This window comes from Tamandua tetradactyla, chromosome 8, assembly GCF_023851605.1.
Source record: "Tamandua tetradactyla isolate mTamTet1 chromosome 8, mTamTet1.pri, whole genome shotgun sequence".
NCBI classification, from domain to species: Eukaryota; Metazoa; Chordata; class Mammalia; order Pilosa; family Myrmecophagidae; genus Tamandua; species Tamandua tetradactyla.
The window spans coordinates 26442131-26455522 of record NC_135334.1 but is presented as its reverse complement, the minus strand read 5'-3'; the positions used below and the strand labels follow the sequence as shown (position 1 = coordinate 26455522).

The 13392-nt window shown below is 38.0% G+C and overlaps 1 protein-coding gene across 8 annotated transcripts in view; it reads right to left on the bottom strand.

The window, feature by feature from the left end:
• Positions 1-9512, bottom strand: part of LOC143644201 (NXPE family member 1-like) — a 32928-nt gene extending 23416 nt beyond the window's left edge. Inside the window, exons 1-4 of one of the 8 annotated variants that reach the window (XM_077112862.1) lie at positions 9151-9512; positions 7571-8893; positions 6021-6078; positions 5760-5867 (exon numbers count right to left, since the gene is read on the bottom strand). In XM_077112862.1, coding sequence (XP_076968977.1) covers positions 5760-5858 — 99 coding nt within the window. In that variant the 5' untranslated portion in view covers positions 5859-5867; positions 6021-6078; positions 7571-8893; positions 9151-9512. Of the gene's footprint in view, positions 1-5759; positions 5868-6020; positions 6079-6865; positions 6899-7091; positions 7537-7570 lie in introns of those variants that run through there. The other 7 variants (XM_077112859.1, XM_077112861.1, XM_077112864.1 and 4 more) reach the window with 7 other exon arrangements.
• Between the last annotated feature and the right edge of the window lie 3880 nt (positions 9513-13392).

The following is a 13392-nucleotide window of genomic DNA, read 5'->3' as shown; positions in this document are numbered from 1 at the left end:
TTGAGAACAAATGCAAAAATGTCTTCTCTTACTACTCCAATTCAAACTGGACATCTTAGTGCAATGAGAAAAGGAAGATAAATAAAATGTATACAGATAAGAAAGGAAGAAATAAAACTGCTGTTGTTTATAGGTGACATGATTACCTATGTAGAAAACCTGAAGAATGTACAAAAAAAAAAACAAACCCTGGAACTAATGAGTGACTATAGCAAGGTAGCAGAAAACAATGTCAATATAAAGAAGTTAATGATTTATTATATACCATCAATGAAAAACTGGCACTGGAAATAAAAATCATTACCATTTACAATAGCGTCCTTCAAAACCAAAGAACTTGGGTATACATCTAACAAAAAATGTATAGGATCTGTATGTGAAAAACTACACACTGATGAAAGAAATAAAAGAAGATCTAAATAAATGGAGAAATATTTCCTGTTCATGAATTGGAAGTTAAAATGACAGTTCTTCTCAACTTCATTTATTGTTTCAACACACTCTCAATCAAAATCCTAGCAAACTTTTTCATAGATATTGACAAAAGGAATCTAAATGTTCTGTGGAAAGGTAAAGGACTTAGAACAGCCAACTCAGTTTTGAAAAAGAAGACCAAAGTTTGGGAACTAATGTTACTTGATTTCAAGAATTAATATAAAGCTACCATTATCTAGGCAGTGTGGTACTGGCAAAGAATGGACACGTGATCAATGGAGACCGCAGAAATTAACTCACACAAATATAGTAAATGATTTTTGACAAAGACAATTTAATGGAGCAATGACAGTCTTATCAACAAATAGTGCTGGAAAAATTGGATATCCATACCCCCAAAAATGAACCTAGATACAGGACTCACACTCCACACAAAATTTAACTTAAAATGGATCGAATACCTAAATGTAAAATGTAAAACTATAAAACTTCTAAAGAAAATATAGAAGAAAATCTACATAATCTTGATCTTGGTGAGGAGTTTTTAGAAAAATAGCAAAAGCACAATCCACGAAAGAAAAAAATGGAAAGTTGGGTTTTATTAATATTAAAAACTACCCTGTGAAATACACCGAGAGGAAAATGAAAAGACAAGCCACAAACTGGGAGAAAATATGTGTAAAACACATATTTGATAAAGCCTTACAATGGAGAGAGCTGAGGAACGTTGGCTCAGCCAGGGGATGAAGGCAGCATCCTCTGGGATAAGTCATGATGTTGGCACAGACTGTTGACAGGTTGTGATGAGAATGGCACTTTACCTCTGTGGTCCTCCTTCCAAAAATCTGTAACCTCTATCTAACCCTGAGAGAAATATCAGACAAACTGAAATGGAAGGACATTCTACAGAATATCTGACCAGCACTCCTCAAAACTCAAGGTCATTAAAAACAAGGAAAGTCTGAGAAAATGTCACCATCTAAATAAGCCTAAGTAGACATGAAAACTAAATAAAATATGGTAACCCGGATGGGATCCTGAAACGGAAAAATGGTATTAAGTAAAACTAAGGAAATTTAAATAAAGTATGAATTTCAAACAGTAATAGTATACTGATATGGTGTTCATTAGTTGTGACAAATGTATCACTGCAATGCTGAAAATAGAGACTGGGTGCAGGGTATAGAGGAACTCTGTAATATTTTTGCATTTTTAAAATCAGGGACTATTTTTAAAGTAAAATGCTTATTAAATCTTAAAAAATTTGGAGGTTGGGTGATACTATTCGAGGTAAACACCAATTAAGAAAAAGAAAGCAGGGGTTGCAATCTTAGTATTTGACAAGGTAACATTAAGACATAAAGTGAGGATACTTTATGAGCTGAAGGTGATAATTCACAGGTGATTAATATTTATGCAGGAAAGGTAGCAATAAACTTATAAAGCAGAAAATATAAGAGATTCATGGAGGCATAGAAAAATTTATGAGTGATATGTGAGTTCGATATGCAGCATATCTGAGACAGTAAATAAAAATTTTGTAAGGTTATAGAAGACCTAAGTAGCACAGCCAGTAAAGCAGATCTTATGGATATGCACTGAATTCTGAATTCGAATAATAGAGAATATACCTTCATTTAAGAACATACCAACTTTTGCAGGTCATAAAGAAAACCTCAATAAATACTAATCAATAAAAATAATGAAGACAGTATTGGGCGGTATGATGGTGGCTCAGTGGCAGAATTCTCGCCTGCCATGCTGGAGACCAGGGTTCGATTCCCAGTGCCTGCCATGCAAAAACAACAACAACAAAACACTATTCTTTGATTATAATGCAGACATTTAATAGAATTTCTTAAAAATGTGCCCCCTCAAAAACCTATCATTTTTCCTGAACATTAAAAAAAATTAGTTTCTCAGAAATGAGTGTGAATAATTTCTGAAAGAGGAAGGCGAGAGTCATGTATGTCACTACAAGGAAAGTTGGAGGATAAAAAACTGGGACTATATAAACTTTAGTGAAACCCAGATTGGACAGTGATGATGGTTAATTGTATGAATATAAGAAACTTCTTACATGAACTAGAACAAATATATTTCATTATAACAAGGTGTTAATAATAGGGTGTTATATGGGAAAAATACAATTAATGTAAACTAAAGTTTATAGTTAACAATATCATTGCAATATTCTTTCATTAACTGTAACAAAGGCATTGTACCAAAACTAAATATCAATAAGGGATATGGGATTTTTTTCTTTGGAAGAAATGAGAGTGTTCTCATATTAACTGTAGTGATGAATGCGTAACTATACAATTATACCAAGAGGCATTTATTGTACATTTATGTGGGTTGTATGGTATGTGAATAAAAGTGGTAAAAATTAATAATAAAATAAAATTTAAAAATAAAAAAACAAAAAATAATTTCTAAACTCCGGCATCGAGAAGAATACAAAATGAATCATAATAAGCCATATTTAAAACGTGTTATAAAAAAAAATGTTATATCAGAATTATGAAACACAGCTAAAACAATTATCAGATGGAAAAGTTATAGCACTAAATACTAAAATCAATAAAAACCAAAGAAGAAAATAAATCAATTAAACACCTAACTAAAACAGTTGGAAAGGGAAACCAAAGTAAATTTTCTAAAAAAGCAGAAGGAACTGACATAAAGGTAAAAGCAAAATAGTGCCTTAAAAATAGAAATATGGTAGAACAAACAAAAAACTGTTTTTTTTAAAAATCCCAACAAAATAGACAAGCTAACCTAATCAATACAAAAGAAAAAAACATAAGTATGCAAAATTAGAAATCATAAGAGGGAAACATCAAAAGAGGAAGAATTTAAAAGTCACTGGGCTATTTTTCACAATTTTAAGCATTTGAAAGGGTAGATAAAATGAATAATTAAGAAAATACAATCTTCCAGAATTGACCCAAGTAGAGACAGAATCTAAATAGATAATTTTCATAGGAAAAAATTCAGAGAAAAAAAGAAAAGAGCACTTCCATAGAAAAGCACAAGCCAGATGGCTTCACAGAAGAATTCTACCAAACATTAAAGACCAGTCAATCCCACTACTACTTAATTTTAGAGTGCTGCTGAAAACAAAAACAAAGAAACTTCCAAATTCATCACATGACATAAATACAATGTATTTCTCAAAGCCTGAGAAACTGCACCAAAAAGAAACCTATGGATTGATCTCTTTTATAAATATTGATGGAGAAATCTTAAATAAGATATAAGCAAAAAAAAATCTAAATGGAAATTAGAAAAAGTAATACATCACGGCTCATGAGTTTTGTTCCGGGAATGGAGAAAAGTATTTTGACAAAATTAGCACTGAATCCTGTTAAAAACACATAGTAAAAAGGAATTTATGGGTACTCTCCACATAAGATACACGGTGTGATGGTTTGAAATTGTATGTAGTTCAGAAAAGATCATGTTCTTTTAATCCATTCCTGTGGGTGTAGACCTACTGTAGGTGGGACCTTTTGAATAGATTATTTCAACTGAGATGTGACCCACTTAATTCAAGGGGTCTTAATCCTTTTACTGGAGTCCTTTTTAAGAGGATAAAAGACAGAAGAAAAGCACCAGAGTAGTTGAGAGAGGAGGCACAGAAAACCGAGAGGAAGCCACTGAAGCCAAAGGCTGAGAGCAAGGAAACCTGAACCAAGGACCATCAGAAGCCAGCCATGTGCCATCCCATGTGACAGAGGTGTCCCGATGCCAGCAGTCTGTCTTCAGAGTACAGGTATTGGCCTGTTGATGCCCTGAGTTGGACATTTTCAAGGCCTAAGGACTGTAAATTGTAAGTTCATATATTCCCATTGTAAAAGTCAACCCATTTCTGATAAATTGCATTTTGTCAGCTTTAGCAAACAAAAACATATAGTTTAGCACAGAAGCCAGCATCTTACTTAAAGGGAAACACAAGAGACTGTACCACTAAACTCAGGAACAAGACAAGTATGCCCAGGATTCTAATACTCTTTAACGTTGTTTTGGAAGTATGAGCTGCTGCAGTTAGACAAGAGAAAGTAATTCAAGACATAAGAATTGGAAAAGAAAAAGGTTTAAATAATCTCTACTGTCGGTGGACTAGTTATGTATATGGAAAACCCCAATGCATCAATGGAAAATTGCTACAAACAGCAAAAGAATTTAGTGAAAGACCAGATTATAAAATTAATGTATAAAAATCAAAAGCCTCTATATATACAGACAAAATCAAGAGAGAAGATATAATAGAAGAGACAACCCAAAGTTGATAGAAAAATGACAGTAAAATATTTAGGTGGATCCTTACCACGAAGTTTGGAAGTTTCTAAGACTTATATGAGGAAAACTCACAAAACAACACTTAAAGAAACCAAATTAGAGTTGAATAAATGGAAAAGAAACCATATTCTTGGATGCCATTTCTTGCTAAGTTAGAAATTTAATACAATCACAGTAAAAGTGTCATCAATATTTTCTGGGGCTAAAGTTCACTTGGAAAAAGAATAAATAAAAAAAGCCTTGGAGGGATTAAAAAAAGCTGGGATGGAGGGTGTGAGTAGTGGTTAGCCCTACTAGAGATTAAGACCTATTTGTAAAGTCTCCATAATTAAAATAGTGTGGTACTGACACATGAATTTAAAAAGAAAATGGAACAAAACAGAAAATCAGAAAAATACCTCATCATACATGCAAATTTAGTATGACATAGAGACAGCACTCAAATTAATGGGAACTGGGATAACTGGACAGCTGTATAGAAAAAGATAAAATTAGATACTTACCTCATATCATTCAACAGAATAACAAATAGATCAGATATTTAAATATAAGTAATGGAATAAGACAAGCCAAAAACAAAAAAAGACAGGAACATATGGGTGAACTCCTCCTCTATAACCTCAGAGTGCGAAAAACTTCGACCAATTATGGCTTGACATCCAGAAACAAAAGGGGCAACTGAGTTACTTAAAAATGACTTTTGTATGACCAAATAAATAATATACAAAATAAACAGACTAGATTTTGTGGCCAAATAATATATTGCACTTGGATTTAATGACAAGGAAATAAATTATTAGTGGTCTTAATACTGCATTGGAAGTAGAATCCTGGTAAGAATGGATTGAGGAGGAATGGGAAGTGAGGAAATGGAGACAGCTAGTATCCACAATTCCTCTGAATTCTCCATCAAGGAGAGAAGGCAGAGCAAAGTCAGAGTCATACAGGAGGGGAAGGACTGGTTGAGATAAGTCACAAAGACAGGAGTTTTGAGTCAAATGAGCAAAAACTATTCCTACCTTTGTAGATTCTGGATAAATTACAAAATGGATCCCGGCAAGTACTAATAATAAAGTCAAGATCATCAGCCTTTTTTGAAGCCTCATGTTGGGGAACATATTGTGTGCCTAGAAGAGATGAAACAAGAGAGGGAATTCAGGTGAGAGGGGAATCCTCTATGTTCACCTCATTTTTTTTTCCTAGTATCATTCTACTCTATATTTCCTTCTTTATGCATCTGACATAAATTTCTGCTATTTCATGGCCTGAGCTCAATTCACCTTCACCAGCACGGCAGTTCAATTAGACAGGCTAAGTATCTGCAATTTCCTCTTCTTCCTGAAAATTAAGAGAACAGAAACGAATTTAGGAAACCTGGCTTATTTTACTTATCTACCAGTTTCAGGGCTGAAATAAGGCTGTTAAAATTTTCCATTTTGTAAAGGGATTTATCCCCCCAGCTAAAGTGACTGCCTGCTACAGAGATCCCCGCGTAGTATCAGCAGCACATATCGACGGCCTCTCTCCAAGTACTAACAAAAGTGTTATTTCTGGTTTCCCGATTTTTAGACTTGTAAGCTTAGTAATTTTTTCTTCCAAACACTGAATGTCATAAACCAAATCAACCCTAAGAATCTAAAGTAGTATTTCTCCCGTTTGTCTTCCTAATTTTAGTTTTCAGGAACAGCACCATAAGTCAAATCACAAGGAAACTAAGCCGAACTGAAATGTCCCACACCAACACCCGCCAAAACGGAAGTCACCGAGTTCCCCTTCTAGGCAGAAAACACATGCATTTAAAGAGCAAAATACACTGGGATCACACTCCAAGGGGAGGCAGGGAAAGGCCGCCAGCCCCACGGGGCCAGTCTGAGGAGACCCAGCCCCGCCGGCGCAGGCTGCCCTCTCCTGAGAGCTCCAGCACTTTCTTCACCGCGGCCCCGCTGCCGGCCCGGATGGGACGCCGCGCTGTCCCACGTGTGAAGGTAGGGCTGGGCCACCTTGTTTTTCTGGTCCACGTGAGCTTCGGTCACGTCCCTCGTGCAGTGCTTGGCGCCCAGGGCTGTGTCGGTCTCAGCGGTGCCCGCGCACGGACCCTGCCGCCCTCCTCCCGCCAGTGGCCCACCGTGACCCGACCGTCGCAGCCCTGGGGGCCCCAGGACCCGCGCGACGCAGAGCCGACGGGCTTCCCGGCCCGGTGGAACTGCTTCAGGACGGCTCCCCGTCTGCGCTGGCTTTACAACCCTTTCGGTCCGCGGCGATGGGAGGACGACCGCGTCGTGGTTGGCCCTGAGCTTCGCCAGGTCTGTGGTCTTGCCACAGGCAGTCCTCGCCGTTCAGCCCGCACGTACCTGCTTGGTCTCTCTGAAGGCTGCCCCTTGGCGTGGTCACCCGCGCGCATCTGAGCAGCGTCAGGAGCAAAGATCCCCCCGTCAGCCGCTGCCCAGCTCAGGGGGATCAAGATTCCAGAGCGCCCTAGAGAGCGTCCCCGGCGGGCGGGGTGGCACCCCCGGGACTCACGCAGAGGCCTGGTGGGACTCGGTGCCCTGAAAGGCGCCGCTCGCAGCCCGACAGCACCGGCGCGCGAGGTGGAGCCGTGGGGGGTCGCGCGGGGAGAGGGGGAGGGCGCCCACCTGCCAGGGTTGGGGTGGGGGTCGGGGTGGGGCCAGCAGCCGCGGAAGGCCCGGGAGAGGCGCCCCCAACAGGGCTCTGAGGGCCGCTCAACTTTTATTTTTAACTTCTAGAGACTCGCAGAGTTGCGGTTTCTATTTTGGAACCACTGTCCTCTTCCCCTCCCAAGACCTGCCGGTAATCCAACGTCCTTGCCTACCTACTGAATACTCCGTATCCAAGTGCAGTTGTCATTGGTTTTCTCCTTCCATGCCCCGAAGGGAGTTGTGGTCCGAGTCCCCTTGTGTTCTTTCACTCTGCTTTGTATTTTCTCTGTTACAACACTTGCCACAATTACATGAGAACTGGGAACGCCACTTCATCAGAATGTATTTTTTAGGGAAGAATATGCAAGAATATTGTTGTGTTTCAAAATGTGACCTGTGAAATGCCTTTGAAGAAAGTGGTCTTGTTAACTAGGTGGTGGGGGAAGCTTTTTGTTTGGCTGAACGCTCAGTTCACAATTTGGCAGTAGAAACGCCAGAACTGAATTACTTTGTCTAATAAAGAGGTTATTCAGCAAGGCTAAGTACCTCATGAAGAAAGGAAGAGAGAAGAAGAAAGGAAGAGGTACGTGGGGGGGGGGAGGGAGAGAGAGAACCAACATGTCCATGTTGGTGCTGTCATAAGAGAAATAAGATTGTATACATTTAAAATAATTTAGTTTGGGGGTGCAAGATGTGAAGCCCCTCCTCTTTGTCTTTTACCAAATTGTTGAAAACCAGATTGTACGAAATGCCTTTGGGTGAGTAAATTCAATAAGAAACCAAAGAGCTTCTGTACTTTGAAACTGGTTAGTGCACAGCAAAAACAGGAAGTGCACTTGCAAAACAACAGAGCAGTTGATATCTTTTTAACTTTTGGGGAATACAAGATGAAGGTGTTTTAAACATGATGTGGTACACAGCTGCAACTCATATGAAGTTACTACCTTAGGACTGAACTATGACTTCACTGTGTACGGGAATTTGCAGAGGTGTAGAGTTTTGGATGTCTTCGCTAGGAAATCCTCACGGGTGGAGCTGGCTCACCCCAGCTTGTGAGAACACACAGTGGATGTCTCTTTCCAACTCCTAGTCAGTAACGTCATGTTGGTAGCTTGAAATGTGCCACTACAGGTATTTTTACCTTTTGGAAATCGCAAAACACTGCACACAGGTTTTACTACCATCTATTTTTCTTGGGGAGCAGGTTCATTAGTACACAAATGCATCCAGGAATCTCAAAGTGAACATGTCCAAGTGGACTGTTTTCTCTTCTTCAATATATGCTGTCTGTCTTCCTCTCCCTATCTTTGTGAATGGTGTCACCAGTCAGAAACCTGGCCATGTCTCCCTTATGCTCATATCCGGTCATTCTCAGACTTTATTGATTCAATGTCCGAAGTCTGCTAGCTGTCCCTTTCATCAGTAGTACAGATGTGTAGCTGCACACATGGCAGCTCAGTTACACTGCACATTCTTTGGCCAAGACATTGAGTTCTCTGAAATGGAATGTAAACAGAGGTAATATGTGCTGTAGCATGGGTATACCTCCTCCATGCTTTTTTCTCTTCCTATCCCCTGAAAACTAGATACGGCAACAACCTAGCTTTGACCATGGAGGGGATGACAATATCTTAGAACAGAGAGTTCTTAAAATATTTTATGTAATATGGGCCCTGTTTTAGTTTGCTAAATCTGCCAAAATGCAATATACCGGAAATGAATAGGCTTTTATAAAGGGAATATATTAACTTACAATTTTACAGTTCGGAGGCCTTAAAAATGTCCAAATTCTGGCATCCAGAGAAAGATACCTTCATTCCAAAGAAAGGCCGAGTGGCGTCTGGGATTTCCCTGTCAGCTGGAAAGTCAGATGGCTGGCATCTGAGGTCCTTGCTTAGCTTCTCTGGTTCTGTCTTCCCTTGGGTCTCTCCAGGTCTGGCTTTTCAGTACTGTGGGTCCTTCCATAGCATTTTATTGGCGGCCCCATGTCAATGTCTGCTGGGCTCTGGTTTCTAACTGCTCTGAGCATCTGTTGTGTCACCCTCCAAGTAGTTCCACATGTCTGCGTGTACAGCTTTCTCCAAATGTTTCCCCTTTTAAAGAACTCCAGTAAGCTTATCAAGACCCACCTTGAATGGGCGGGGTCACATCATGTAATCAAAAGGTCACACCCACAATTGAGTGAGTGAATCTCCGTGGAAGCAATCCGACCAAAGGTTCCGCCCTAGACAGTACGTCTGCCCCCACAAGATTGGGTCAGAATTGAAAGAACATGGCTTCTTCTGGGGTACATAAAAGTTTCATACTAGCACAGGAGTCTTTGGAAGTTTGATGAAGCCTTTAGACCTGTCCTTCAAATGATGGTTTTCAAAACAGTTAATAATTAACATATCAGTGGAATTATAACAAAATAATTATGTTTAAGTGATTAAACATAATTAATCACTTATATGATTAATTATAACAAATTAATTATATTTTTTATAAAAAAATATATAGCAACTCTTATATAGCAACTCTTTATAATGCCAAATAACATGATTTAGCAGCAAGTCTAATTAGCAGCAGGATAGTTTCAAAGCAATGTGAATGATATTTCAGATTATCAGCGAGAACTGTGATATGAAAATATCTGTGATTTCAGAGACTAAGCCACAGGTACTTCTAATACTATTGTGATTTGTTGTCATTATTCATAATTGAAGGGACTGTTAAATTTAATTTAGAGATTAGTGGGAGAAAAAGGTGTTATTTTTTCCCCATTCAAGTTCAAAGACCCCCTTAGTTGCATCTATGGACCCATTTTGGGGTTCATAGACTCCCAGGATAAGGCCACTGGAAGAAAATGTCAGACTTCATTTATACCTTAATTTCTGGGTGACCCTGATGGGGTCTTTGAAGGTTACATGAGAAAGAAATACCCACCATTTTGTTGGAATCAATGCATTTTGGGATTTTTTTTTTTAATGCCAATGCAGCCTACCTGTATCTACCTATTAAGTATCTCTTCAACTCATGGTCTTTTTCCTATAATCATGATCACTGCCTGCTTCTGATCGTGTGTAGGTACTGCCTTGGAAACTGTAGGGGTGCTTTTTAATTAACCTTACTGAGGTATACTTAACATGCAATAAGAATGCACACATTCTAAGTGTGTAGTTTTATGAGGGCTGAGAAATGTATACACCTGTGTAACTACCGCAATCACGATATGGAATATTTCCATTAACCCCAGAAGTTCTCTTGTGGCTTTCCCTAGCCAATTTTGTCTCCCCGCCACTACCTGGCTTCTGGCCCCGAACGACTACTGATCTCTCTCTGGCACTATAGATTAGATTTGTTTTTTAGAGCTGTATATAAATGAAATCTTACACGATGTATTCTTTTGTGTCTTGCTGCTTTTACTCAGTGTAATGTTTTTGAGGATTCCTCTGTTTTATTGCACGTATCTGTAGTCTGTTCCTTCTCATTACTAATCTACTCAGTGGACATATGTATGGATATATCATAGAAATTTTTTATCCATTCAGTTGATGAACATTTAACTTGTTTCCAGTTTGGGGCTATTTTGAATAGAGCTACCAAGAATGCTCATATACAGGTCTCTGTATGGGCAAATATTTTCATTTCTCTTGGGTAAATCACTGTTGGTAAATGTTTAATATCTTTTACAAATCTACAAAAAGGCTGCCAATTTTATGCTTTTAATGTGTAGATAAATTTGGAGACAGTTGCTCTCTTAACAATATGTAGTCTTTCAACTCAAGAATCTCTCACTTTGAACCCCTGGAAACTTGGGTTTTATGCATTTTAGCATGAGCCTTTGGGAAGTCTGAACTGTTTCCCAAGCCCGTCTACCTTACCTGGACGGAAACTACAAGCTCCCTCCTCTGCCATGGGCAGCAGATGAAATCCCTTCATGATTACTTCAGAGTGTATTTTTTTTTTTTCCTCTGCTAGGGACCTTGGTTACACTTTCATTCTTCTGTGCATGCACAGTTTGGAAGTCCAAGATTCAGAGTAGTTTTTATCTAGATTTTGGATTTCTTCTCTCTGAGATTCTTTCCTTCTTGAGATTTTCCTGCCCAATTTCCAACCACTTTCATTGCCTTGAACTCCATTATATGACACCCAAAGGTCATATGTCTGCAGTTTTCCGCTAGGATTCAAATTGCCCTACATGGACCGAGGCACCTCTTTAGTGGAAAAGCCACTGGTGGGTGGCTCTCACCCAGTGTGGTTCCCTTCTTTGAAGGGGCAAATTCCTCCTGATTTCTGTCAGTTTTTGGCCACTCTTTAGTCCTTTAAAAGAATTGTTTAATATTTTTTTCCATAGTTCAGTATTGTTATTTGTGAGAAAGTCCTACATAAGCTTTCTGCTATTACAGCAACTGGGACTTCCCAATCCATTTACATTTAATATTGCTGTTTGTTTGGGTTTTTTGTATGCTTTATGATGGGATCACATTTCATTATTTTTCCATGTGAGTATACCATTATTGCAGCACCATTTGTTGAATTTTTGTTTGTTTGTTGTATTTTGTTTGCTTGTTTCTTTTTTGGGAAGTGCATAGACCGGGAATGAATCCAGGTCTCCTGGGTGGCAGGCAAGAATTCTACCACTGAATTATCCTTGTACCCCCTAATATTATTGTTGATATATTTGTGTAATTTTTATCTTATTATTTGGTTTTATTTGCCCCACCTGTTCTGTACTCCATGTTCTCTCATCTTTTGACTCTTATATTAATAAAATATTTTTTATTGGGCCACGGTGGCTCAGCAGGTAAGAATGCTTGCCTGCCAAACCCGAGGACCCAGGTTCGATTCCCAGTGCCTGCCCATGTAAAAAAAAAAAAATTTATTATTGTTCCACTTCCCTCTCAGTTTGTCATCCATATGTTCTTCTCCTCTACTTTAGCAATTTCACTATCCATCTTTGACTTAATGAAGTATGATTTAAATTGGCATTTTTACCAGTTTCTAGAAAATGAAGAAACTCAGAAAGTTATACTGTATTTACATTCAACCCCTTCACTTTTTGGTTGCTATTATTGTTGGGTATTTTAATTTTATAAATATTTAAAACTCCAGAATATATTACTACTATTATTTTATATAGTGTGTACTCATTTAGTTTTATACATTCAATTTCCTGTTCATTCCTTTTTGCACGTCTGTTCTGTCATTTGAGAGCATTTCTTTTGCTTGAAGAACCAACCAGCTTTAGTATTTCTGTCTATCAAAATCTCCTGGTAATAAATTATTAAAGTTACATTTTTTTTCTTGTCATTTTTGAGGAATGCAATTGCTGGTATATAGTTCTGTATCCACAAGTTTTTGTTTTTGTTTTTCTTTTCAGTCAGCACTTTGAATACGTTGTTCCATTTTCCTTTTACTTCTCCAATTACCCTTTGCGCTTCTCCTATTTTCTTTCTGAATCTAGGCCTCTGAATCTATGCCTTGGTGGCTCTCTTTTGCTTCAAAGAGATTTTTAAAAAGTATCCCTAGTTTTCTAATTATTCTCAAAAGATTTGGTTTAATACAAGTTAGTGTGTTAGTTTTGGAAGCAGAAATTCTATATAATTTTATGGGTGTACACATATGTGCATACATATATACAATATATATGGTATTTTAATTCCATTTTCTAAAAATAACTCCTTGTGGCTCGTTTATAGAAAATGCAAGTGATTTATTTGCATGTTGACTTAAATCAGCACACATCCAGTACAAATTAATTAGAAGTGGCTATGTTAGTCGCCTTTGTGTTGTTCCCATTATTAATTTCAGTATTCACTATGTTTGAATAACTGTATGTGGTTTGATGTAATTGATATTAACTCTTCCTTTATGCCTTCTCTTAGATTAAGAAACTTTCCTTATATTTACAGTTTTATAAGTGTTTTAATCATTAATGGAAGTAGGATTATTCTTAAAAGCTTTTTCTGGCTAATTGAGGTGATTATATGACTTTTTTCCTTTTATCTAAAAA